Source organism: Salvelinus alpinus, chromosome 29 (assembly GCF_045679555.1).
Source record: "Salvelinus alpinus chromosome 29, SLU_Salpinus.1, whole genome shotgun sequence".
In the NCBI taxonomy this organism is placed as follows: domain Eukaryota; kingdom Metazoa; phylum Chordata; class Actinopteri; order Salmoniformes; family Salmonidae; genus Salvelinus; species Salvelinus alpinus.
The window spans coordinates 33,841,248-33,866,204 of record NC_092114.1 but is presented as its reverse complement, the minus strand read 5'-3'; the positions used below and the strand labels follow the sequence as shown (position 1 = coordinate 33,866,204).

General features: G+C 41.5%; 1 protein-coding gene across 1 annotated transcript; it reads left to right on the top strand.

Annotated features, from left to right (window-relative positions):
• LOC139558544 (relaxin-3 receptor 1-like) lies at positions 1-8,868 on the top strand. The gene is made up of 2 exons (XM_071373717.1): positions 1-273; positions 7,093-8,868. The coding sequence occupies exon 2, from the start codon at positions 7,327-7,329 to the stop codon at positions 8,569-8,571; it is 1,245 nt and encodes a 414-aa protein (XP_071229818.1). The 5' UTR covers positions 1-273; positions 7,093-7,326; the 3' UTR covers positions 8,572-8,868.
• The last annotated feature ends 16,089 nt before the right edge of the window (positions 8,869-24,957 follow it).

Here is a 24,957-nt window from a genome sequence, read left to right as displayed (position 1 = left end):
AGTTTACAAAACGAGCGTCCCCAACAGGGAAGTGTTTCGTAGCAGGGGGTAGTGTGAACTCAGCAACGGCAAAGGGAAGGGACAGATTCAAAGTTACTGTCAAGTCTGCGTGATGTTCATCTGTTCAGAACTGTTACACTGCTAAATTCATACACGGTTGAGTCAGATGGTCTTTCCAGGTTGTGCTGTGGTCTCCAGGAGCGGATCCGTGGAACATTGCCATCATCGGAGCAACGGAAGCCCACTAAACGGATTATCTTCCATTCAAGTCAGGTGAGAGCTCATCTGTAATGTTAGCCCGACTGTTACATTCACGTCCGATATGTAATTTCTGTCAGCATTCCATTGCACAGAGATCAAATTAGTATATTTTTATGACAAGCGCATTTGACTGTGTTTCAATTCTGAAAAGGGATACTTGTTCCCTCGAATCACGTAGACTACTTGATTTAGATAAACGGCACGCTTGATCACAAGTAATCTAGTCTAATATTCACTGTCACGTTTGAACAAGGGCTAACGTAGGCGGCAGGTAACAACCGAAAGGTCCCTGGTTTGAATACCCGAGCCGACAAGGTGAAAAATGTGCCCGTTCCACTGCACCTATCCGGTATATGTGACAATAAAACATCTATGTTTTTGTAAGTGAGCTGTTTTCCCAATTATATTTTGCTGATCACACTTCGGATTAAATATGATGTATTTTATCCATTTAAAACATGCATGGCCTGGACATTCTTCTTAGAAATGTTTTGTTTGTTGAAATATAATGAATTGTATTTACAGTTCAAGTAGGCTGCACGAAGTTTACAATGTTTCAGCCTCAGTCTACTTATTTTCCATTGATACAAACTATAAACATGTGAGATTATAGATATGCATAATCCATCGTGAATGCATTGCGCATTATTCCAGCCCAGCCTCACATTCAATTCGCGCATATATGTACAAAATGTATTTCAGCAGATTTCGTGCGTTTTTGTGCATTTTTGGGGTGGTTCAATTCGTTTGAAAATACACGAATTTCTGTGCTACTTAATTCGTGCGAAAATACACGAATTTCTGTGCTACTTAATTCGTGCGAAAAGACACGAATTTAACCAGTAGGCGACACACAAGCCGTTGCAACAACCATAGACGCGATCGCCTGTATTTATTTATTTTACGTTATGAATATATAGATATTTTGTCTTTTTTTAACCATTTAACCATAAGAGGTTATATATATATTGTCTTTATTTAATCCCTATTAAAACATTGTGGTTTTATGCCTATATGTACTGTTTTCGATTTTTCTGAACAGACTTTTCAGGATAGAATGAATGTAAGCAATGCATGATGGTTAATGGTGTTTTATTCGGTTGTAGTTCCATGTATTTCTTAAAAAATAAACGTGTAAACCATTTTTATTGAACAGAATGTAACTGAAAATACAATGGCAGCCTTGCCATTGTCCATCAATTACAAAACATTTCTTTTTCGTATAACATTTGGGGAAACGTATGCAGTCATTGTAGTCTTACATTTTGTTGGCCAACCAAAATTACCAAAACGTTAACCCGTAATAAGGCTAGGGTGGCTGAGTGTAAATACATGGCTCTGAGTGTAAGCACCTTTTCACTAGAAACGTTCTTGTGTTCAAATTACCATCAGTGCGAAATAGCTAGAAAGCTTTCGTATTTCCACTTGGCTGCACCTACGGTTACGATAACGATAAATCAAGTGCAATACCTGCGTCGACCTGTGTCGAGCAGCAAAACACCGGAAAGCTTCTAGCCTACCGGAAAGTTACAAGAAGAACAAGAATAGTTACCTCATCCGGTCATGTGACACTCTGGATGCCCCCTAAAAGCAATTTCAACCGTTTTGAAAAATGACACCTGGTAACCCCAAAAAAATACCAGGTGCATGAAAAGTTTGGACTTTTCATGAAACCTTCATAAATCACGCAGGCCATTGACTCGAGAAGAAAAAACATAAAATATTTTCCATAAGAAAAAACAGAATATTTTTTGAAAACCTCCATAAATCACTCAGGCCAGCACCATTGATTTGGGGCGGTAGTATAGCGTAGTGTGTGTGTGTGTGTGTGTGAGAGAGCTTTTCTTTGACATCTGTTTAGCGAAATTACTGATTTACAGTTCATGAGGGTTGACCGATTCACACATTTAAAGTTTTGGAAAGATCTGACTTTTTTAAACCTTCGAAACAGCACCTATGACCCCATTTTAAGGCACTTCCGGTTGGCACAGGAAGCTATAAGTAAATACATATCCTGATCGGGGTATGCTTTTACAGAATCCTGAGTTTTAAGTCTATACGTTAAGAACTGACTGATTTAGACAGGGTTGAATGCACTATATATCACAAACTGCTGGTTGGGTATGTCAAAACACTTTTAGGGTGATTTTATCACTTCCGGTTGCTCCAGGAAGCTTAGAATCAACACAGGTAGACCTCATAGTGGCTTGATGGATTGTCATTGAAGACAGGTTCATAAGACATTCATAACCCACATAGGCTTCAGGTTGAATTTAGGGGTGCAGGCAATGTGTTCCTATGGGGTGAGATGTCATTGTAAACTGTTTGATGTAAACACCTTCTTTTAACTGTTAAGGGTTAATGCCACACGGTCAATGTTAGGCTTGCACAGAGACCTTAGGAACGTTCCTGAGGTCAAATTGTGCTTCTAAACCTTAACAGTTCTCTCTCTGTCTCCCAAAAGCAAAAGACTAGAAATGTAGGTCAAGGGTCATCTTCTTGTCACTGTCGCTGCGCTCAGACCGAGCAAGCTACGGTCAAGCGGGGCATCTCGTTGAACTCGGCACGGCTATGGTGATGTCATTTTTAGTGGTGATTTCAGAATGCTATTTTGGTGGTTTTTCACTGTTGAAACATATTGCAAATGCACAAAAGTCAACTAGCAAGTCAGTGTCCATCAGCCAATTAGATATTTTCAGACACCAAACTGATACCATCTGACTCCAAACTCACTTTTTCCAACTCGTTTAGAAGCCAACTATCACATATTTCAGAGCAGGCCCAAAATTCACAGCGCCTTCCATTTAAACCATAATAAAACAAATAATACGTAGTTATGTTCTAGCTGCGGGTCCAGTTTTCACATTATGTTTAGCCCTATGTGAGGCGACCTCGAATCCCAAGTTTCGGCTCGATAGGTCATTCGGTGCCCGAGCAAAACCTTAATTGGTGCTGAAATTCCACTTTTTTCCATGCCTTGCTACGGGGTCCTTGAATGAGCTATCGGACAGAAATGTCGGGGTCCGTCTCTATGGGCCGAGCCGGTTTCAATGCACCTAGTCTTGCAACTCTGGGACTTTTCTAAATGTCACCATTTTGTAATGCTCAAAATGAATTGAAGTCAATGCAAATGCACCGAGGCTTTTTATCGGTCCGAGAACCTTCTAGAGCCACATAACTCACCGTGCTTAATCGACCTGAGCTCTAGAACAGGTTTGTAAAGTTTCAGAACTCTAGGTCTAACGGTTCTTTAAAAGTTCAAACAAAAGTAACTATTGCAGGCACTGTCTGCCTCTAAGCCCCTCAGTGTGTCACTCCATCCTTTCTGTGTGGGTGTGTAAATTTTTCCTTGAAATCTGATGGGATGAATGACTGATTTACAGTTCATGAGGGTTGCCTATTCACATATATTGAGTTTTGGAAAGATTTGACTTTTTTAACCCTTCGAAACAGCCCTTTTGACACCAATTATGGCACTTCCGGTTGGCACAGAAAGCTGAAAGTAAACACATATCCTCATTGGAGTGGGCTTTTACAGAATCCTGAGTTTTAAGTCTATACGTTAAGAACTCACTGATTTACATAGGGTTGAATGCACTATTTCTCTCAAACTGCAGGTTGGGTATGGCAAACACTTTTAGGGTGATTTAACCACTTCCGGTTGCTCCAGGAAGCTTAGAATCGACACAGGTAGACCTCATAGTGGCCTGATGGATTGTCATCGAAGACAGGTTCATAAGGCATTATTAACCCACATAGGCTTCAGGTTAAATTTAGGGGAGCAGGCAATGTATTCCTATGGGGAGACATGTCATTGTAAACTGTTTGATGTAAACACCTTCTTTTAACTATTAAGGGTTAATGCCACACGGTCAATGTTAGGCTTGCACAGATCGGGAGGACCTTAGGAACGTTCCTGAGGTCAAATTGTGCTTCTAACCTTAGCGGTTCTCTCTCTGTCTCCCAAAAGCAAAAAATATGAAATTGAGGTCAAAGGGTCATTTGGGTCCTTCTTCTTGTCCCTGTCGCTGCACTCAGACCGAGCTAGCTACGGTCAAGCGGGGCATCTCGTTGAACTCGGCACGGCCTGGAGATAATGGCAATGCCATTGCAGGCTTTGTGTGTCTTTAAGCACCGTACTTTTTCACTCCATCCTTTTATTCCCTTTTCTTCGTGGTATCCAATCGCTAGTAATTACTATCTTGTCTCATCGCTACAACTCCCGTATGGGCTCAGGAGAGACGAAGGTCGAAAGCCACGCGTCCTCCGAAGCACAACCCAACCAAGCCGCACTGCTTCTTAACACAGCGCGCCTCCAACCCGGAAGCCAGCCGCACCAATGTGTCGGAGGAAACACCGTGCACATGGCCCCCTTGGCTAGCGCGCACTGCCCCCGGCCCGCCACAGGAGTCGCTGGAGCGCGATGAGACAAGGATATCCCTACCGGCCAAACCCTCCCTAACCCGGACGACGCTAGGCCAACGGACCTCCCGGTCGCGGCCGGCTGCGGCAGAGCCTGGGCGCGAACCCAGAGACTCTGGTGGCGCAGCTAGCACTGCGATGCAGTGGCAGAGCTTCGAGACCCACTTAAAAAATGTTCGTCTGAACACACTGCAACTGGATCTGTAACTTTCTTTTTTTTTTAACTCCTTTTTGTGAACATGACCAATTTGTCAATGTCCGATTTCTCTTAAATTACGATAGATAAATGGCTGGTTCTTTTTTTCCTGACACCGTATGCTTATGTACTTTGACGTGAAGCGTTCAAATTAGCACCCTACTTTACGTTTTTTACCTTTAATCCCAGAAAAATGGCCATAACTCAAAAAGCGTTGAGGCCTCGACGCCATCTTGTTCGGGGCCAACTGTCCATTACGTCTTCGAAATATTTTCCGTTTAGGAGAAAAGGCCACATGCATTTGCAATGTGCTTGTGCATTTGCAATATTATTTATTTTCCCTCTGGTGGGAATTTCCTAGACTGCAGAAAAATGACCAAAATTTGTTATTTTTATAAAACGGAAACCGAACGTCCGAGAGATTTAGTTTGATGACTTCCTGAAAGATCTCTCCCCCGCGCACGGCCCGACGCGTCCGAGAATTTTAGAAACGTTGCAGGACGTCTAGTAAGGGACCTTACATTTGCAATGTGGCGTTTCTCACTAACCATATGGCGAGTGCTAAAATGTTCCCTTAAGGTATGGAAAGGCCTTGGAAAGGCCATAAGTGTAAGCTAACATAATTCATTATTTTACATTAACATGTAATACATGCATTATGAAGAAAATGGTGTAATTTAGGCTCCACGAAATATGAAATGGGTTATGAAGAAAATCGTGTATGGTTGCCTACATGACAAAAAGGCGTTCTGATTACAAGTGCACCAGTATCCAAAGTATTAAGCGAAATCAAGCACAGAAAACAGCATTGGCATTAATAAAACAATATTTCCCACAAATTAAGTCGCAGGTAAATGTGCATCTTTTCTCAAAAATTCTGTTCAGCAAGTCTAAAACAGTACATATAGGCATACAACGACACATTTTAAAACATGGTTAAACAAAGACAACATTTCTGTATATTCATGACGTTGAATTAGCCATAGGAAGAACAAAAATGAAATACAAATTATCGTGTCTACATGGTTGTTGCAACGGCTTGTGTGTCACCTACTGGTTAAATTTGTGTCTTTTCGCACGAATTAAGTAGCACAGAAATTCGTGTATTTTCAAACGAATTGAACCACCCCAAAACACCCCAAAAATGCACAAAAACGCACGAAATCTTCTGAAATACATTTTGTACATATATGCGCGAATTGAATGTGAGACTGTGTTGATTATTCTCATTATTAAATTATAACGTTACCCGATTGTACTTGTTCTTTTGTTATAATGGATGGTGTTGAAAAAAATACAAATGTTATCCACAATGTACATTGTGCTATTAGTTAACCCGTTACTGCATGATGTTTCCATATGGCACATACCATTACCTCTTTGCTCCTCCTGCCTACACCACACGTGATTCTGATTAAAAACGTGTACATTTGTCATTCCGTGAAAGATTGGCAATTTTCGCAAGGTTTAGTTAAGAATGGTTATTCTTCATTTTAATCAACTTTTCATGAATACATTTCATAGTAAATTTACTTTTTTAATGAGACCACATGTCAACAGGGTGCAATAATGATAGTAAACGTATAAAATCCATAAGGTAAATGTGTGATTAAATTAGGATATTAAAGGATGATATTACTTTATACAACACTCTAAAAGGGAAAGTAAGGAATCAGTGACTAGGCCGTGAGTCGATAAATAAGGTACCTAACTCTATCTAACTCTATCAAAACAGTGACGCAGTGCATTAGCTACATTTATTAATCTACATATTTAATAGACCTGTAAAATATAAGAATAAGAAATGCCATGGTGAAGTAATCTTTCATTGTATAGCCACTGCTATTGACTGCTGTTTTTACTATATAACAATTATAAATGCCTCAAGAGCTAATTTCAACTATAACCCATCATAACCTAAAATATAAGGTTGTTTTACTCCATAGTTTGTAAACAATGTATAGCTTAAATATTGCCCTTGCCATACACACACACAATAGCTCCATCTATGATTCAGCTTCATGGCAAGGTGATGCTGCCATTTTGTTGTTTTTCAAATTAATTTTCAAATTAATCTTATGAATGTTATTTTAATTTTAACAATGAAATGATAAAACAAATATTGCTTTGATGTGTGACACCCTTTTGTTTAATCAGATGAGAAATATCCCTTAAGGTGAGTAAAATAATATGCATATCTCCTTTTCTTGCAGTGAATGAAGGACAATCAATGAATGCACAAAGATTAATTTCTCATTGGACCAACCAGGAATGACCTGTCTTGTACTATAGTTTCATATACAATTGGAACGTCAGTAGATGGAAACAGAAAGACCCTCAACTTTAACGGACTAAAACTCCTGCCATCCGAAAGCTTCTCCTACACAACCACCATTTAGGATTGTCTCAACTGTTCTTTTGGTTGTTTTCTCCTGGCCACATCCAAAATGTCTGAGGCTGACTTCCAGAGACTTGAGCTCTTTAACACGACCCTGTGCAGATATCGTGAGGACCCGTCCTGTAACCATTCCCACCTGAACTTCCATGACACCAGCATGGTATACGATCTGGACTTCCCTGGCGATGGCTCCCCCTGGCTGCGCACCATCATCTCTGTGGTTTACTGCACCGTGGCCATCGTCGGACTGCTGGGCAACCTCCTGGTGCTGCACCTTCTCTGCTCCACCCGGACCATCTTCAAGAGTACCATCAACTTCTTTGTGTTCAACCTGGCCCTGGCTGACTTGCTGCTCTCCCTGGTGCTGTCGTTCTGGGCAGTAGACATCGCCCTGGACTACAGCTGGCCTTTTGGTTTGACCATGTGCAAGGCCGTGTCCCTCCTGACAGGACTCAACGTCTACGCCAGTTGCTTCTTCCTGACCGCCATGAGCTTGACCCGCTACTGTTCGGTGGCTACAGCGCTCAAGCCCGCTGCACCACTCGGCCGCAAGCTTTGTGATTCCCGGGTGACCACCGCACTTATATGGGCCGGGGCACTGGTGTTTGCTTTACCGCGAGCCCTGTTCGCCGATCTCAACAGAGTAGGCATGTCCAGTGACACTGCATGCCTGCTCAGATTCCCTAAAGGTACGAATTGGCTGGCTGTCAACCACCTCCTGAGGCTTCTGTTTGGCTTTCTGTTGCCCTACTTCATCATGACCCTCTCCTACCTACTCATGCTGCGATTCCTCTGCCGGCACAAGCTGAACGGGGTCAACCCACGGCGACAGGCTCATGTCTCCAAATCCGTGGCAGTTGTGGTGCTTTCCTTCTGTACCTGCTGGTTCCCGTATAATGTGCTAACTCTCTGGAGTTCCCTGATCCAACTGGACCTCACAGAAATCAGTCCCTCCTACTACTTTGTCCAGACCTACCTCTTCCCCCTGGCAAACTGCCTGGCCTTTACAAGTAGCTGCCTCAACCCTGTCATCTACTGCCTCATTCGCAGGGAGTACCGCAAGGCCCTGCGTAGCCTGGTCTTGAAGTCAAGTCTGGCAATTGCTTCCAAGGACTGCCTCTCGGCAGTCAAGTCCAACGAGGGCCAGAACCGCGACGGGCAGCTGGGCATCCCGCTCAACAACATGGAGAGCCAAACGGCCCAGTCTTACACCAAGAGGTCAGCACTGCCTTCTACCACTCTATCGCTGGCTCCCAGTCCCAAGAGCCTCTGTCCTCTCAATGAGCTCACCTGAGGAGGATATCACTGACCCTCAGACATATATTAATTAGAAGCTTCAATTCAGTTAAAGTTTGTTGGGTTTTTTGCATGGGTATGTCCCCTACACGACAAACCTTTTTTTTCCTTTACCAAAGACACAAAGTTGTCTATATTATGATGAAACAAATGTCTTGTTTCCTTTTGTATGCATATATTTACATTTACATTTAAGTCATTTAGCAGACGCTCTTATCCAGAGCGACTTACAAATTGGTGTATTCACCTTATGATATCCAGTGGAACAACCACTTTACAATAGTGCATCTAACTCTTTTAAGGGGGGGGGGGGGGGTTAGAAGGATTACTTTATCCTATCCTAGGTATTCCTTAAAGAGGTGGGGTTTCAGGTGTCTCCGGAAGGTGGTGATTGACTCCGCTGACCTGGCGTCGTGAGGGAGTTTGTTCCACCATTGGGGTGCCAGAGCAGCGAACAGTTTTGACTGGGCTGAGCGGGAACTGTACTTCCTCAGAGGTAGGGAGGCGAGCAGGCCAGAGGTGGATGAACGCAGTGCCCTTGTTTGGGTGTAGGGCCTGATCAGAGCCTGAAGGTACGGAGGTGCCGTTCCCCTCACAGCTCCGTAGGCAAGCACCATGGTCTTGTAGCGGATGCGAGCTTCAACTGGAAGCCAGTGGAGAGAGCGGAGGAGCGGGGTGACGTGAGAGAACTTGGGAAAGTTGAACACCAGACGGGCTGCGGCGTTCTGGATGAGTTGTAGGGGTTTAATGGCACAGGCAGGGAGCCCAGCCAACAGCGAGTTGCAGTAATCCAGACGGGAGATGACAAGTGCCTGGATTAGGACCTGCACCGCTTCCTGCGTGAGGCAGGGTCGTACTCTGCGAATGTTGTAGAGCATGAACCTACAGGAACGGGTCACCGCCTTGATGTTAGTTGAGAACGACAGGGTGTTGTCCAGGATCACGCCAAGGTTCTTAGCACTCTGGGAGGAGGACACAATGGAGTTGTCAACCGTGATGGCGAGATCATGGAACGGGCAGTCCTTCCCCGGGAGGAAGAGCAGCTCCGTCTTGCCGAGGTTCAGCTTGAGGTGGTGATCCGTCATCCACACTGATATGTCTGCCATATACAAGACAAGGATGTGGATTTTTGTGGACATCATCAGGACATTCCTTCTCATTTGCTTTAAAATTATGCCATAGTGTTTTTCTTAAATTCTACTTAATTATGCAAGGTTAAAAAAAATCTAATCAGGACACAAGTTATCAACATGTTATTGCATCTTATTTTGAGATGGAGTGTAAAATAAATTCTTAAGACAAAAAATCTGTAGGTATTCTTCAGCGTCAAAAAACTGAAACTCTTTTTCTGAGGATGTTTATTGCAAATTAACCCATGGCTGTCAGCCCAACACACGGTCCCGTGTGGCTCAGTTGGTAGAGCATGGCGCTTGCAACGCCAGGGTTGTGGGTTCATTCCCCACGGGGGGACCAGGATGAATATGTATGAACTTTCCAATTTGTAAGTCGCTCTGGATAAGAGCGTCTGCTAAATGACTTAAATGTAAGATGTTTGTTTTGTTAGGGGAGCATGTTCAGGCACTGGAGGGGTTGGCAGTTATAACCCAGTGTGGGCCACTTCCTTTATTGCTGTACATTGATTTTGTTGGGGTATTATTTTTTGTAGCCTTTTTTAGGCCTCTTTGCTAGATCTTTATGAATTGCATTTTGAGTCAACAGTTGACTGCTCTTTGGGCAAACATTGATACGCCTAAAAACCTAGGGTATATGAATCAGGATCAGCTCTCCAGTTTTGATTAAATAGGATCCGCGGTCTTTAAAACTGTGTGTGAGTAAATAGATGATCTTCAAGAACCCCAACTAATTTAAGAAGTCATTGAATACATTTTGAGCATTCATGTTAACGTGGTTATCATAATTGTTTGCAGACCTGGGTACAAATTGGATTGAGCTTGCCCGGCACAATGGAACCAATGGGATAGTCTCAAAAGTGCAAACAATCAAACTATTTGAGCCCAGCTCAGAATGTTTGTTGCACATGAAGTCTTAAATACTTATCATTGTTTAGACAACATCTTAGACAACATTTACCAGAAATAGTGGGACAGGAAACACAATAATGTTGAAGTAAAGACCCCTGCTGTCACGGCATTCAGAGGAAGAAGGTGAGGACCAAGGTGCAGCGTTATACATGTTCATATTATTTATTCGAAACTGAACACTAAATACAAAATAACAAAAGGAATAACCGAAACAGTTCTGACAGGTGATACAAACACTAAACAGAAAATAACCACCCACAACTAACAGTGGGAAAACAGGCTACCTAAGAATGGTTCTCAATCAGAGACAACGATAGACAGCTGCCTCTGATTGGGAACCATACCAGGCCAAAACATAGAAATACAAAACCTAGACATACAAACATAGAATGCCCACCCACATCACACCCTGACCAAACAAAAATAGAAACATACAAAGTAATCTACGGTCAGGGAGTGACACCTGCCAACTAATATCAACACTTATATTTCGTTTTGCAGAAAATATTTGCCTTCTGTAAGTTTTAAGAAACATTGCCTTGTGCCTTGTCATTCCTTCACCAAAAACCCACATATCTTTAATATATTTTCAAACTTCTCTCCCTCATGAGGAGGGAGGATAATAAAAGTTCACAGAAGTAACAAGTAAAGGTAGACCTACCAATTAGCTATAGTATTTTTACTGAAATCAAGTTTGTTGAGTGATTAATACACATAATTCTGTTACCAAATCAGTATGTGGTCTTGTTTGGGGGCGGAGCTCATTGCAATAATAGCCAGTGTGTAGAATAATACCCAAATATGCAAAATAAGTACAGTATATGCATTTTATGCATGTCTATATAGTACAGATCAGGGACCCATAATGTAATTCTGTTACCGTAATTTCGTTACCAGATGTAAATCCACTTCACTTACTGTAGTTAAATCATCCAAATACATGCCATAGCTGACACCCCATTATTTCTGCAGACATCTTTGAATCTTAATTCGGAGCAGATAATTAAGAGTTTTTGGAAAACGTGGTCGCATAAACTGAATGAGATTTTAGCTTAATTCTGTTATCAAACTTTGCATCTGCACATTTCTTCTAGTAAATGTGTTTTTGTGACATTTTCTATGTACATTTTTCAAAGTAGTCCTTGTGCATAGAGTTGTATGGTTTGTTAAACTTTGAAATCAATGGTTTTTGTTTGGCATATATTTTAAAGTGAAAGATATGAGTCAAAGCGTAATTCCGTTACTGTGGCATTGCCCAATAGCATTATTTCTAACCATGCTAATTTCTATGTCCTCATCACAGACAAGTGTATTCAAATTATCTTGCATCTGGTGGTCTCCCCAAGAGGTATAACAAAAATAACAGGGACAAACATTGTTGGGAAGAAACTGTTTTTAGTGACACAATGTCTTGTAAGATTTCAAATAAACTCAAAGATGACTGAGATATAATTTTGAGACAAAACTGTTGGGAACCAGTTGTATAATGTACTCAATAAACCACTTCAGCTGAACTGAATTAACCAGTGGCGTATCTCCAAGTTACAGATGCAAGATAAAATTATGTTGTACAAATGCCTATGTTGTCAGTCTGCTATTGGTCACAGAATAATGTAACTTTGGTTGGGAATGTTATGCATCCAACTGGGCACAGATACTGTATCAATTCCATGTCTAATGTTGTTTCATTGAAATGACGTGGAAACAATGGTGATTCAACCAGTGGGACTGAGCTTCAAATGATTGTTTTGCTTTAGCATTGCTAATGTTTAACATACTTTTATTGGGATAGGTTCTCACATTTCATATAGTTGTTGATAAATAATGCATTATTGATGATGGTTGTCAGTTTTTTGGTGAAACGCTATTGTTGCATCTGATAAAGATTGTTACATATTGTATATTTGTATATAGTCCTGTTTGTGCTTTCTCAAGGTAGTCTTTCATCTGTAAAGTTTTTCTCTGTCAATAAGCATGATTTATTTGGAACTTTTCTTTGACGTTAGCACTGATTTTACTGATGTGAAACTTCAGGTTTCTGGTAAAACGATTTAGGCAGCCAAAACATAATTTCCTGTCGATATTCACATTATGCCAACTGTTGAAGACAAATGTCTTCCCAACAAACCAAGAACGTTCCCAGGACATAAGCTAACGTCCCAGTATAGCAGGCAAAAAAAAACACTTGATTTTCATTGGCTGTCCTCTGTCCATCACCATCTCCAGCATAACACCTAAGCCTTGTTCACACTGCAGGCCTCAAATCAGTTTTATTTTTCCAATCCTTTTTTGGAATACTGACTGTCCAACAGCATGTTACAAGTGACCAAATTTGATTTGTGTGTGTTCAGACAGCCGTCATTTGCTGACATGGCTACCTACGACATGTTCCTGTCAAACTATCAACAAAGCAGCTAGCAAGCAACAAGATATGCCAAATAACAGTCTAGAAACCACTTGAGGACAAATAAATCCGATTTGACTGTTTAGACAAAAGTCACATGGCCAGGAATCAGATTTGTATGTGTCACGGTTGTCGTAAGAACGGGACCAAGGCGCAGCGGATGTTGAGTTCCACATATTTATTTCAAAAGTGAAACTTTAAGCAAAAACAATAAATCAATAAACAAACAACGAAAAGTGACTAAGTGGTGCACATGCACAAACACAAAACACTATCCTACAAACACTGGTGGGAAAAATAGCTACTTAAATATGATCCCCAATTAGAGACAATGATTACCAGCTGCCTCTAATTGGGAATCATACAAAAACACCAACATAGAAATTATAAACTAGAATACCCCTAGTTACGCCCTGACCTACTACACCATAGAGAAACAAGGGCTCCATATTGTCAGGGCGTGACAGTATGTGACCTTCGTAGGTGGTTTGAAATGTGGCTTGAAATATCAGATTCCCCAGAAAATGTAATATGAGTCACTTCAAACTGCCAATGTGAACAGAGCTTTAGAACCTGTGGATTTCAATGTGCGAGCCAAACAAGTGACTTAACCCTTGGGCAAAAGATGTCGCCATATGCAGTGGCAATTTTAGCTCTTAAATCTTGGTGGGGCAAACACCCCCAAAAAATGTTGGGCACATGCCAGCAAAGCCACTACACAACACTAAACAATACCTTAATTGCACTATAACGGTGACAAAAGGTGCCCACAAACTGTTAGGGCCTACAAAAAAGCTGTCCCAACAGCAGATTCCCTACACCAGTCCCAACACCTTACCACTGCTACACCTGGCTATCAGCAAAGCCTGGTCTGGCAGCGAAACAGTTCATTCAGCCACATTTGCTGCCTATTAAATAAACATAGCTAATATGACTGACTTTGCTTAAGCAAATGTGGTTTATACTGACAACTGAGATGTACAAACTATGGCATAAGGGGACGACGAGCGGATAATAAGAAATCTGTAATTTCAATTAAGACATCAATGAGCGAGCTAGGACGGACGTAGTCAATATAACTATTTGTTCAGCACTTTTGAAATGTATAGCGACAGAATTCAGAATATGGGCCGTTCTTACATTATTCTCCCTGTACACCAAGTCAGAACCGTAGGATAAATAAAGAGGGCATATAAGCAGACAATGAAACAATATTCAATGATGACATTTCTCTGAAACAGGCTATAGGCTAAATGTGCACCACCAAGTCAGAACAGTAGGCTAACTTATGAGGGGGAAGAGAGCAAACGATGAGGGTGAGGCACGTGAGCTACTAACAGCTTATTACACAACATACATTTAGTATTACATTCTTAGTTACAATATACATATCTCCCTGGTAGATTACATAATTTATGCAGCTGCTTACAATACATTTTTGGACTCACCTTTTTGTGCTGTGCTCACTTGAACAGGAAGGTGGCGCGGCGGTCCTTGTGGGTAAATTTTGTCATCAAACTTTGTCATCAAAGTCTGTCATTCTCTGGATTTATAGAGCTCTCAAGGCAATTGGGAACTCTGCGAAAAACAAGGTTGAATCATGACGTCAGTGATCTTAAGGTCGGAACTCTAGAAAGAGGCCAGAGTTCCCGACTTGGAATTTCCGAATTAGATGACCGTTCAAGTCGGAACTAGTTTTTTCTCCAAGTCCCCAGTTGTCTTGAAATCACTGAAGTCTGAGATTTCCCAGTTCCGGGTTTCCAATTGTTTTGAATGCGTCAGAAGTCATGCTGAATTGACAGCATGGCCAATGTATTCAAACTTTTCTCGTCCGTGGTGTTGAATGTTTATCCTTTAAAGCTTGGAAAAGAGACCCTTAAACCCAGACTTGGACCACACATCCACTCCATTGAATAGCAGGCTAGTGATTGCGTTACAATGCTTGCAGTTAGCCACTGATTCCTTCCAAACCACTCATTGTTGAATTTGCGATTTCCAACTTATTGTGTAATGTTCATGTTCAATGGCCGATGAGCACTGATACGTTTTATCTATAATTTATTTTCATATGACAATGATTGAAAAGGATTTGCCAGTAAATTGTCGACATGATTCATGATGATGACTACTTAGCTAAAATGTTGAAAGTTTGATGTTGACATGATCAATCCAATCAAAGCTAAGGTAGATATGTGATTTAATGTAATTCTATCTGTGGCCAATGACCTTGAGCCTTCTTGGATGGGTACTTCTAATGTAAGTCTATGGCAGCACCCAAGGGTCTTTAATTTTCACGATCTACGATACCATGAGTGACATAACACTGAGCCAATCACGACGCAACTAAAGAACATTACCAACCCCTCTGCCCCACCTGCCCTGAATGTCATGTTGCCACTGGGCATATGTAGGAGAGTATGAATTCGACATCGGAAGATTTTAAATTGGTATTGTTCGACTTCTCACACCCTGTCCTCCGTCCTCGCCTCCTTTTCCAAAAGGTCAAAGGTAATCGAGGAAAGAAGGCGAGGACACGAAACATGGAAACAAATGCGCTTGAATGAAATGAGACTCTCCTCGACTTGCATTTCATCAAGCAAATTACGTTTACAGAGGAGGAATCACTAAAGATACAGTGGGGTCCAGAATTATTGGATCACTTGATAAATACGAGCAAAAAAGACTGTATAAAATGCAAATTGAGTTTAAAAAAAATTATGTTTAATATTATTTTATACAAATACAATTGCTCAGAGAAAGAGATTTTGTTTAACAAGTAATAAAACAAAAACAAAAAAGGACAAAATTATTGGATCGCCTGTTTTCAATACTCCAGCTGTCACGACTTCCACCGAAGTCGGGTCCTCTCCTTGTTCGGGCGGCGGTCGGTGTCGCTGGTCTTCTAGCCATCATCAATCCACTTTTCATTATCCATGTGTTTTGTCTGGTTTTTCCTCACACCTGGTTTCAATTCCCTCAATCATTTGTTGTGTATTTAACCCTGTTTCCCCCATGTCTTTGTGCGGGATTGTTTATTGTAAGTCCTTGTGCACGTGTTGTTTGGTCCGCGACGGGTTTTGGACACAATTATTCTTGTTATTTTTATGCCGTGGGTTTTGCTATTAAACTGCTCCGGCTATTACCAAGTTCTGCTCTCCTGCGTCTGACTTCCCTGCCACCGATTACGCACCCCTTACACCAGCACCCTCCCCTTGCGAGGTTAATGACACTGAGTCTTTTTCTAAAATGTTTTATAGATTGGAGAACACATTGAGAGGGTTCTTAAACCATTCCTTCATTCAGAATCTTTCCATATCCCTGATATCCTTTGTCTGCGCTTATGGACTGCCCTCTTCAATTCAAACCGCAGCTTTTCAAAGGGGAATAAGTCCGGAGACTGAGATGTTTTATTTTGTGGTCAATTAACCATTTCTTTGGGGACTCACTTGCTGCCAAGTTTTAGCCTCCTGGCAGAGGAAATCAGGTTTTTGGCTAAAATGTCCTGGTAAATGGTCAAGTTAATGATGCCATTGACCGTAACAAGGGCCCCAGGACCAGTGGACACTAAGTAGTCCCATAACATCAAAGATCCACCACTATGTTGCTGCAAGGGAGAAGGGTGAAATTCAGTGGCATAAAATGGCAGTTCGAGCTCTGCTTTGAGCATACACTGTGAGATGAGGCCAATGTATATTCTCCAAATGCTCGTGGTTCATACGGACCACTAACATTCCTGAAAAAGTGTCTTTCTCCAATTTCTCAATGGGGCCATTTTCTTTTTTCTTTACTGCGAAACTAAACTGCATTTTTTTCATCACTCTACACCAGAAGCAGTAAACTTAGGTAGCAATCAATCGCGTGAGACACTTTTTCAATTAGAAGGCTTCAGAAGGACAAGTGAAACACTTGAAATAGACTTACAATACACGTGCACTATGCTTATGTTATGTGCCTGGTTATGTTTGGCCGTAATAAAAAAAGAGGATACAGAGTTGAGACAGCCAGTCAGGCTGGGATTCAACCCCATGCAGGCAAAGGGACCATACATGTGTCAGAGGCAGCAGCCTTAACCACAAAACCAACATAATGTAGCCATTTCACTTGCACTTCCATTCAACACACCATTTTACCCAAGCCATGTGTTTCATGCAAACAGTTTGTGCTAAGTCCAAGCATTGATATGAATATTGCAGTGTTATATTTATGTTTATTTATGTTTATATATTTATGTTTATTTATGCAGCAACATACAGTGCCTAAAACTGTCAGTTGCATAGTCCAGACTCCTTTTCATTGAGCAGAATGTAGTTGATGAATGAATGACATCATTGTTCTTCAAGAGGAAATTCTTTCCACTTCTCACCACAGTTACACACAAATGAGCACTATTTTTAGTTGAGAAGATAGTGTCCCATTGTCTGTGGAGGATTTGATCTCAATAGGGTACGGTACTGGCACAATACACAGTAGTTGTTGCTAAAGATCTATAGGATACTTTGAAAAAAAGTGCTAGTTAGTACCCAGTGGCAGCTGGTGTTGTTGAAGATGAGGCAGGACGATTATTTTTTTAATGAGCATGGCCTTATTTTTAATACAGTATATTGGATGACTATCAATCATATTCCATTCATCCAGATCAATGTAATATTGATATGTTTAGGCTACTACATGATACTTGAGTTTTCCCTATACCCATCATGAGGTTGCTCCAACCTAGTCTATGAAAGAAAGTTTACAACGTATGTGCACAGGTCGAGCGAAATTTGAGTAATCAAGGTGCCAGACTTGAACACTCTTGTCTGCATCTGGCTGATCTAGGGTGTAATCATTAGTCCAACAGTTGCAAACGAGAGCTTCTATTGGACTAATTCAGGTATGTTTATCCACCATTTTGTTCCGTTTCTTTCCGTTTAATAAATATTTTTCAACAGAATTGGAGTAATGAAAACATCCCTGATCACATGCAAACACAGTTCACTTTCATAGCAGCCACATACAAACAGCAGGATCCCTTTGCTCGTTGTATCTACACACTCTCCACCTCTCACCTTTTCTCTTCGCTTGTGGACATCAATGCTCAACACATCAGTTGTCTGTGACCAGGCGAAAAAACCTTTCCAAACCAAACCGCTACACACAGCCTACATTGTTGTCAACATATTAGCTAAGTCACAGTCAACATAGCTACTAGAACTAACCCGTTAGTAAACACACTACAATCATGCAGTACAGTGTACGGAAGGGGTTGGGAATCACAAGCCTCTTAGGTTTTGAATTGAGGTCAATGTACCCAGAGGAGGACAGAAAGTAGATGTCCTCCAGCTATACCATGGTGCTACCCTACAGAGTGCTGTTGAGGCTACTGTCGACATTCATTGCAAAACGGTATGTTTTAATCAATTATTTGGTGACGTGAATATACTCTATTTAGTATAATTTTATCAATAATATATATATTTTTTATGTTTCACTTTTTATTTTTATGAAACTCACTGAGGATGGTCCTCCCCTTCCTCCTCTGAAGGAGCCTCCACTGTTAGTACCAAAAAATAGTTATTTGTTTCTCTCTGTAGGGAACCCTTTGGATGATATTTTTTAAATGGTTCTACAGTGCATTCAGAAAGTATTCTGACCCCTTCACCTTTTCCACAGTGTGTTATGTTACAGCCTTCTTCTAAAATTGATTAAATAGTTTTTTCCACTCATCAATCTACACACAACACCCCATAATTACAAAGCAAGAACAAGTTGTTGTTTTTTTTGTGCAAATTTATTTAAATTAAAAACTGAAATATCACCTTTACATAAGTATTCAGACCCTTTACTCAGTACTTTGTTGAAGAACCTTTGACAGCGATTACAGCATAGAGTCTTCTTAGGTATAATGTGGAAAAGGTGAATGGGTCTAAATACTTTCCGAATGCACTGTATATAGAATCATCCACAAATGATTTGGGGTTCTAAGTAGCAACATTAAGGTGCTATGTAAAACACATTTTTGAAGAACCTCTTTTGCTGAAGATTTATGTGACACTGACAAGAATCTGGTTGCTAGATTGCAAGAAAAAGTCCCTTGTCTGTTCGAGTAATTGACACAAACAGGTTGCCTTCTTTCCTTGACCTTGTCAAAATAACTCCTTATCAATCTGGATTTATGACAGCTTCAATGTGTTTCTTCCTCATTCTTGTCAAGGCCCGGACCGGTTCCTGTCAGACATACACTACTTATATAGAAAAGGCCCATGGAGTTGGTGGAAGAATCCTTAAATTCATGGCCACTTGCTCAGCTGGACCAGGGTCGCTTTAATTAGGTCAGGTGGAAATGTCTGACAGATCTCAACTCATTAAAAGGAGGAAATCGCCATCGCGCGAGCTCGCTGCTTTCTAATCCAGACGTTCTGTGCGTCCATGAACCCACCGAATCTGTTACCTTTCATCTGAACTATCTGTTGCGATCGGGAAAGTGGGCCATTATGGTTTATAGTTATTACCGCGGAGCGCGGCTTGGAGCGGACGCTTCAAACCTATTGTGTAATGTAAATGGACAATGATCACGGCCCTACAGATCATCACAGGCCAATTATGCCTTCGATATAGGTTAATATGTCATGAAATTACATGTACATATGAAGACAAACTTGAAAGGATGAAATATGAAACGTCATTGTTTGCTGAACTGCTCAATTCTGATATCAAACTGATGGAGATTATATTGAATAACCGATCACTGATTGAATTATTTGTATTATTCTTCTCATGATTATGATGAATAGTTACGAGCCAATGACGATTCCTATTGACTTCTTATTGAACTGAATTGCTGAATTACCTAATTATGTTAATAATGAGAATGATTGTTATGATTTGATCTTTGTGATTTTGAATTTGATTGGATGCATGTTATTCTGTTTCCTTTGTTATGCTGCACAAACTACCCAGTAAATATACCACTTTATGGTTAAAGGAATTCCTACCTCAGTCTCATCCATTCTTCTGACACGTGACCACCTGTTCACCTTCACTGTCAGTCATCCCACCTGTCCAGCTACCCACACAGATTACACAAATCTTTCACTACTGTTCAAAAGTTTGGGGTCACTTAGAAATGTCCTTGTTTTTTAGAAAGTCACATTTTATGTCCATTAAAATAACATCAATTGATCAGAAATACAGTGAAGACATTGTTAATGTTGTAAATGAATATTGTAGTTGGAAACAGATTATTTTTTATGGAATATCTACATAGGCGTACAGAGGCCCAATATCAGAAACCATCCCTCCTGTGTTCCAATGCACGTTGTGTTAGCTAATCCAAGTTTATAATTTTAAAAGGCTAATTTATCGTTAGAAAATCCTTTGCAATTATGTTAGCACAGCTGATAACTGTTTTTCTGATTTAAAAAAGCATTAAAACTGGCCTTTAGACTAGTTGAGTATCTGGACCATCAGCATTAGTGGGCTCGATTACAGGCTCAAAATGGCCAGAAACAAAGAACTTTCTTCTGAAACTCGTCAGTCTATTCTTGTTCTGAGAAATGAAGGCTATTCCATGCGAGAAATTGCCAAGAAACTGAAGATCTCATACAACTCTGTGTACTACTCCCTTCACAGAACATGGCAAACTGGCTCTAACCAGAATAGAAAGAGGAGTGGGAGGCCCCGGTGAACAGCTGAGTAAGAGGACCTGTAAATTAGAGTGTCTAGTTCGAGAAACAGACGCCTCACAAGACCTCAACCGGCAGCTTCATTAAATAGTACCCGCAAAACACCAGTCTCATCGTCAACAGTGAAGAGGCGACTCCAGGATGCTGGCCTTCTAGGCAGAGTTGCAAAGAAAAAGCCATATCTCAGACTGGCCAATAAAAAGAAAAGATGGGCAAAAGAACACAGACACTGGACAGAGGAACTCTGCCTAGAAGGCCAGCATTCCAGAGTCGCCTCTTCACTGTTGACGTTGAAAATGGTGTTTTATAAAATGTATTTACATGTATGTAAGTAATGTATGTAATTAATGGGTGGAATGTATGTATAAGCATGTATAAACTTCTTCAATGGCTGGAAATTATCTTTGCAAACATTTTACGTTGTGTATAGCATAATGTCAATTGTTAATCTTTTCTGCAAATTAAATGATGTTTGACAATCTATTTTCTAAGTGCATACATGTATAAACTACTGTGTAGGTTACGTGATCATATCGAGGATTACAAAGGCTATGACTGTCTGGAGAGATTTAGCAGTAAATTCAGTCAGCACAAATACATTTTTACTGAGAACCGAATATACACAAGCTGATACTACCCCAGGCACGTGTACAGATAGGGCTCTACCTGTGCAGAGCTTCCAGTCTCCAAAGTGCCCTTTTCGGTGATGGTATAATTTCCCCCAAAATATAGTTAGTTATTTTGTATACATTTTTTGTCATTGCTTTTCTGAACCCACTGCCCGCAAGTCGTCATTAAATTCTCACCTATGCTTCAGAACCAAAAAGTTGACCATCTTGATTGTTGACCAATGACCAGTCATCAACATTCGCGCGCAAAGGCTAGAGGGGTCAAGTTTATGGTTTAGGGTAGGGACATCCCAAGGATTCTGAATAGCACTAACCTATCCAGATTAGTGACCAGAAATAACTTGTTATATTTCCTCCAGTTGCGCCTGGCAAAAACAGACTAGGTCTACGATTACCATCCAAGTAAAACACAGTTTAGCAATCTACTACTACTACCGACTCATATTTGCCAAAACAATAGGCTACCTGGCGATTTGATTGATAATTTTCATATTTTAGATAGACCTAGTTTGGGTGGCTACTGGTTATAAACTGAGTGTACAAAACATTAAGAACACCTGTTCTTTCCTGACGAACTGACCTGGTGAATCCAGGTGAAAGCTATGCTCACTTATTGATGTCACTTGTTAAATCCACTTCAAATCAGTGTAGATGAAGGAGACGAGACAGGTTAAAGAACAATTTGTAAGCTTTGAGACAATTGAGACATGGATTGTGTATGTGTGGCATTCAGAGGGTTAATGGGCAAGACAAAATATTTAAGTGTCTTTCAACAGGGTATCGTTAGGTGCCAGGCGCACCAATTTGTTTCAAGAACCGCAATGCTGCAGGGTTTTTCCACGCTTAACAGATTCCCATGTGTATCAAGAATGGTCCACCACGGAATTGACACAGAGCCAACTTGACACAACTGTGGGAGGCATTGGAGTCTACATGAGCCAGCATCCCTGTGGAACGCTTTCAACACGCTTTCAATACCCTGACAAATTGAGGCTGTTCTGAGGACAAAAAGTGGGGGGAGGGAAACTCAATATTAGCAAGGTGTTCTACACTCAGTGTATGTCTAAAGATAGGCAGCTGTAACATCGCACTGCCTTCAATATTATGGGATGAAGATGTAACATATTCTGGCAAATTTATTAAGATATTTGTGAAGAAGAACAAGGCTACCCGGCTGGCAACGAGCACTCTGCAGGCAGACATCCATAGTGATGGCATGGGTGCAGACAGAACATGCTTTCCATCCAATCCTGCAACCTCTGCTACAAGTAGCCTAGGCCGTATAATTTTGCTTGCTCTGGACTCCAGAGAAGTGACATGATATATCCCTTGTTGATATTGGCCACTAACGTGAATGACTTTCAACTCCAAATGCAGGTGTAAAACGCAGTTTAATTCTGTAGCCTATCTTGCATTTTGAAAATGCATCACCGTTTGTGATTGTAATGACAGGCTACATTTTCTCAGCGATTGTGCTTGTATGTTAGTGTGTGCACATGTGCATGTGTGTGCACGGGTTCGCACGTTTTGTACCATTCCTTTTTGGGGATCACGGATCAAACCGTTTGAAAACTACTGGGATACATGGTAATGGTAACAAATGGAGTTGGGTTGGATATAGTAATAGTAGGTTACAGTATTTCTTTCAATCTTCTATTTTGCCTGGAATTGTGTTGGTCGTTGTTTAGTGCAGCATTTATTACAGTTCAAAATAGTTCAGCAAAATAATTGACTCGTCAGATTGTGCTGCTTTCCCCTCTTCTTTGTGTGTGTATGGGGGGGTGCTCTTTTATTAGTTTGAGCATATGCCCCCCAAAAGGTCTATGCACAGCCCTATACTACCCAATGACCACATCACTAGCAGTTGGATTAGCCATCCTAAGAAAAAGAGTCCACAGGTGTACATCTTCATGGGGATTTCAACTACCTACAACTGAAACCCATTCAATGAGTTTAAAACAACTTGTTAACCATTACACCAGGGCAGAACTTTGACCTTGTGTGAATGATCATACGATCACGCTTCTGTGATGTTGGTGAATAAACACCTGAAAGCCAGGCCCAAGGAGGAGGAAGTGTACACAGGGGCATGAGTCTTACCATTAAGGAAGCATTAGGCGGCCACACACACAGGTTCACACTGCACTTAACCCAGATCTAAGTGAGTTCTTAGGAACAGATTACAGAGCTTGGCAATCACAGAGTTCCATTGTCACCTAATTTGAATATTCAATAAGCTTAGCCCTGGGTTAAGGACATGCAATTTGAACCCAGGTGATTGAATAAAATTAAACCTTTTAAGCACTGTTTAGTTTGTAGATTGCTGTGAAATACATCATTTTAGTTTGTTTGTTTCATATGGTTTGAATTATTATATATTTTTTACAATTTCATTTAGAAAGACAGGAGCATAGTTATTACATTCTGGTCATTAGCAGCCAGCCACTGAGTCATGGATGATGCAGACTGGTCCATATTTTGACCCGAGATGTGTAAAACTGTGTCTCTCATTGGCGCCGTCATAATTTAATAATAGGCTCATCCACTGCCTCGTTTATCATAAACAGACTTCTACCACAGCTAATAAACATGGGTCGAAAACAAGTGGCTTTTGCTTAATTTTGTTAGAACCAATGATAATTAAATACAGTTTAGTGTAACCTATTAGTTCTACACAACAACACAACAAGGAGAGTCAGAGATTAGTCTGCCATTTCTTCACAGCTAGCGAGACTAATAATATTATTTATTATACAATAGGTACAGTTTAAAATAAGAAACAGGTTCATTTCATCTTGTGGTACACAATGCAAGCCTCTCTTCAGGCCACCAACTAATCTCTGAGCGGGAATGATATGTAACTGTCCAGTGCGTAACATCCCTGACCACTCATAAATAGCAAGTGCAATAAAACATACACTACCTGTCACGGCCGATGAAAGAAGAGGACCAAAGCGCAGCGTGGTAAGTGTACATATTCCTTTTTATTAGGTGATGACGCCGACAAAAACGAGGGTGGGCATCTATCCGCGGTGGCGGCTCAGGTGCGGGACGCAGACCCCGCTCCACCACTGGCTCACCCCACTTGGGTGGCACCTCTGGTGTGGGGACCCTCGTCGCCGGCCACGGACTGGGCACCCTCGCTGCGGGCCCCGGAATGGGCACCCTCGCTGCGGGCCCCGGACTGGGCACCCTCGTTGCGGGCCCCGGACTGGGCACCATCTTTGCGGGCCCCGGACTGGGCACCCTCGTTGCGGGCCCCGGACTGGGCACCATCGTTGCGGGCCCCGGACTGGACACCCTCGTTGCGGGCCCCGGTCTGGAGGCCGTCGCTGGAGGCTCCGGACTGGAGGCCGTCGCTGGAGGCTCCTGACTGGAGACAGTCGCTGGAGGCTCTGGACTGGGGACCGTCGCTGGAGGCTCAGGACTGGAGGCCGTCATTGTAGGCTTCGTGCCATGACTCCTCACTGGAGGCTTCGTGCCATGGATCATCACTGGAGGCTTCTTGCCATGGATCATCACTGGAGGCTTTGTGCCATGGATCATCACTGGTGGCTTCTTGCCATGGATCATCACTGGAGGCTTCGTGCCATGAATCATCACTGGAGGCTTCTTGCCATGGATCATCACTGGAGGCTTCGTGCC

Excerpts from the sequence above, each read along its gene's own strand:
- LOC139558544 (XM_071373717.1), top strand. The coding sequence starts at position 7,327 with ATGTCTGAGGCTGACTTCCAGAGACTTGAGCTCTTTAACACGACCCTG.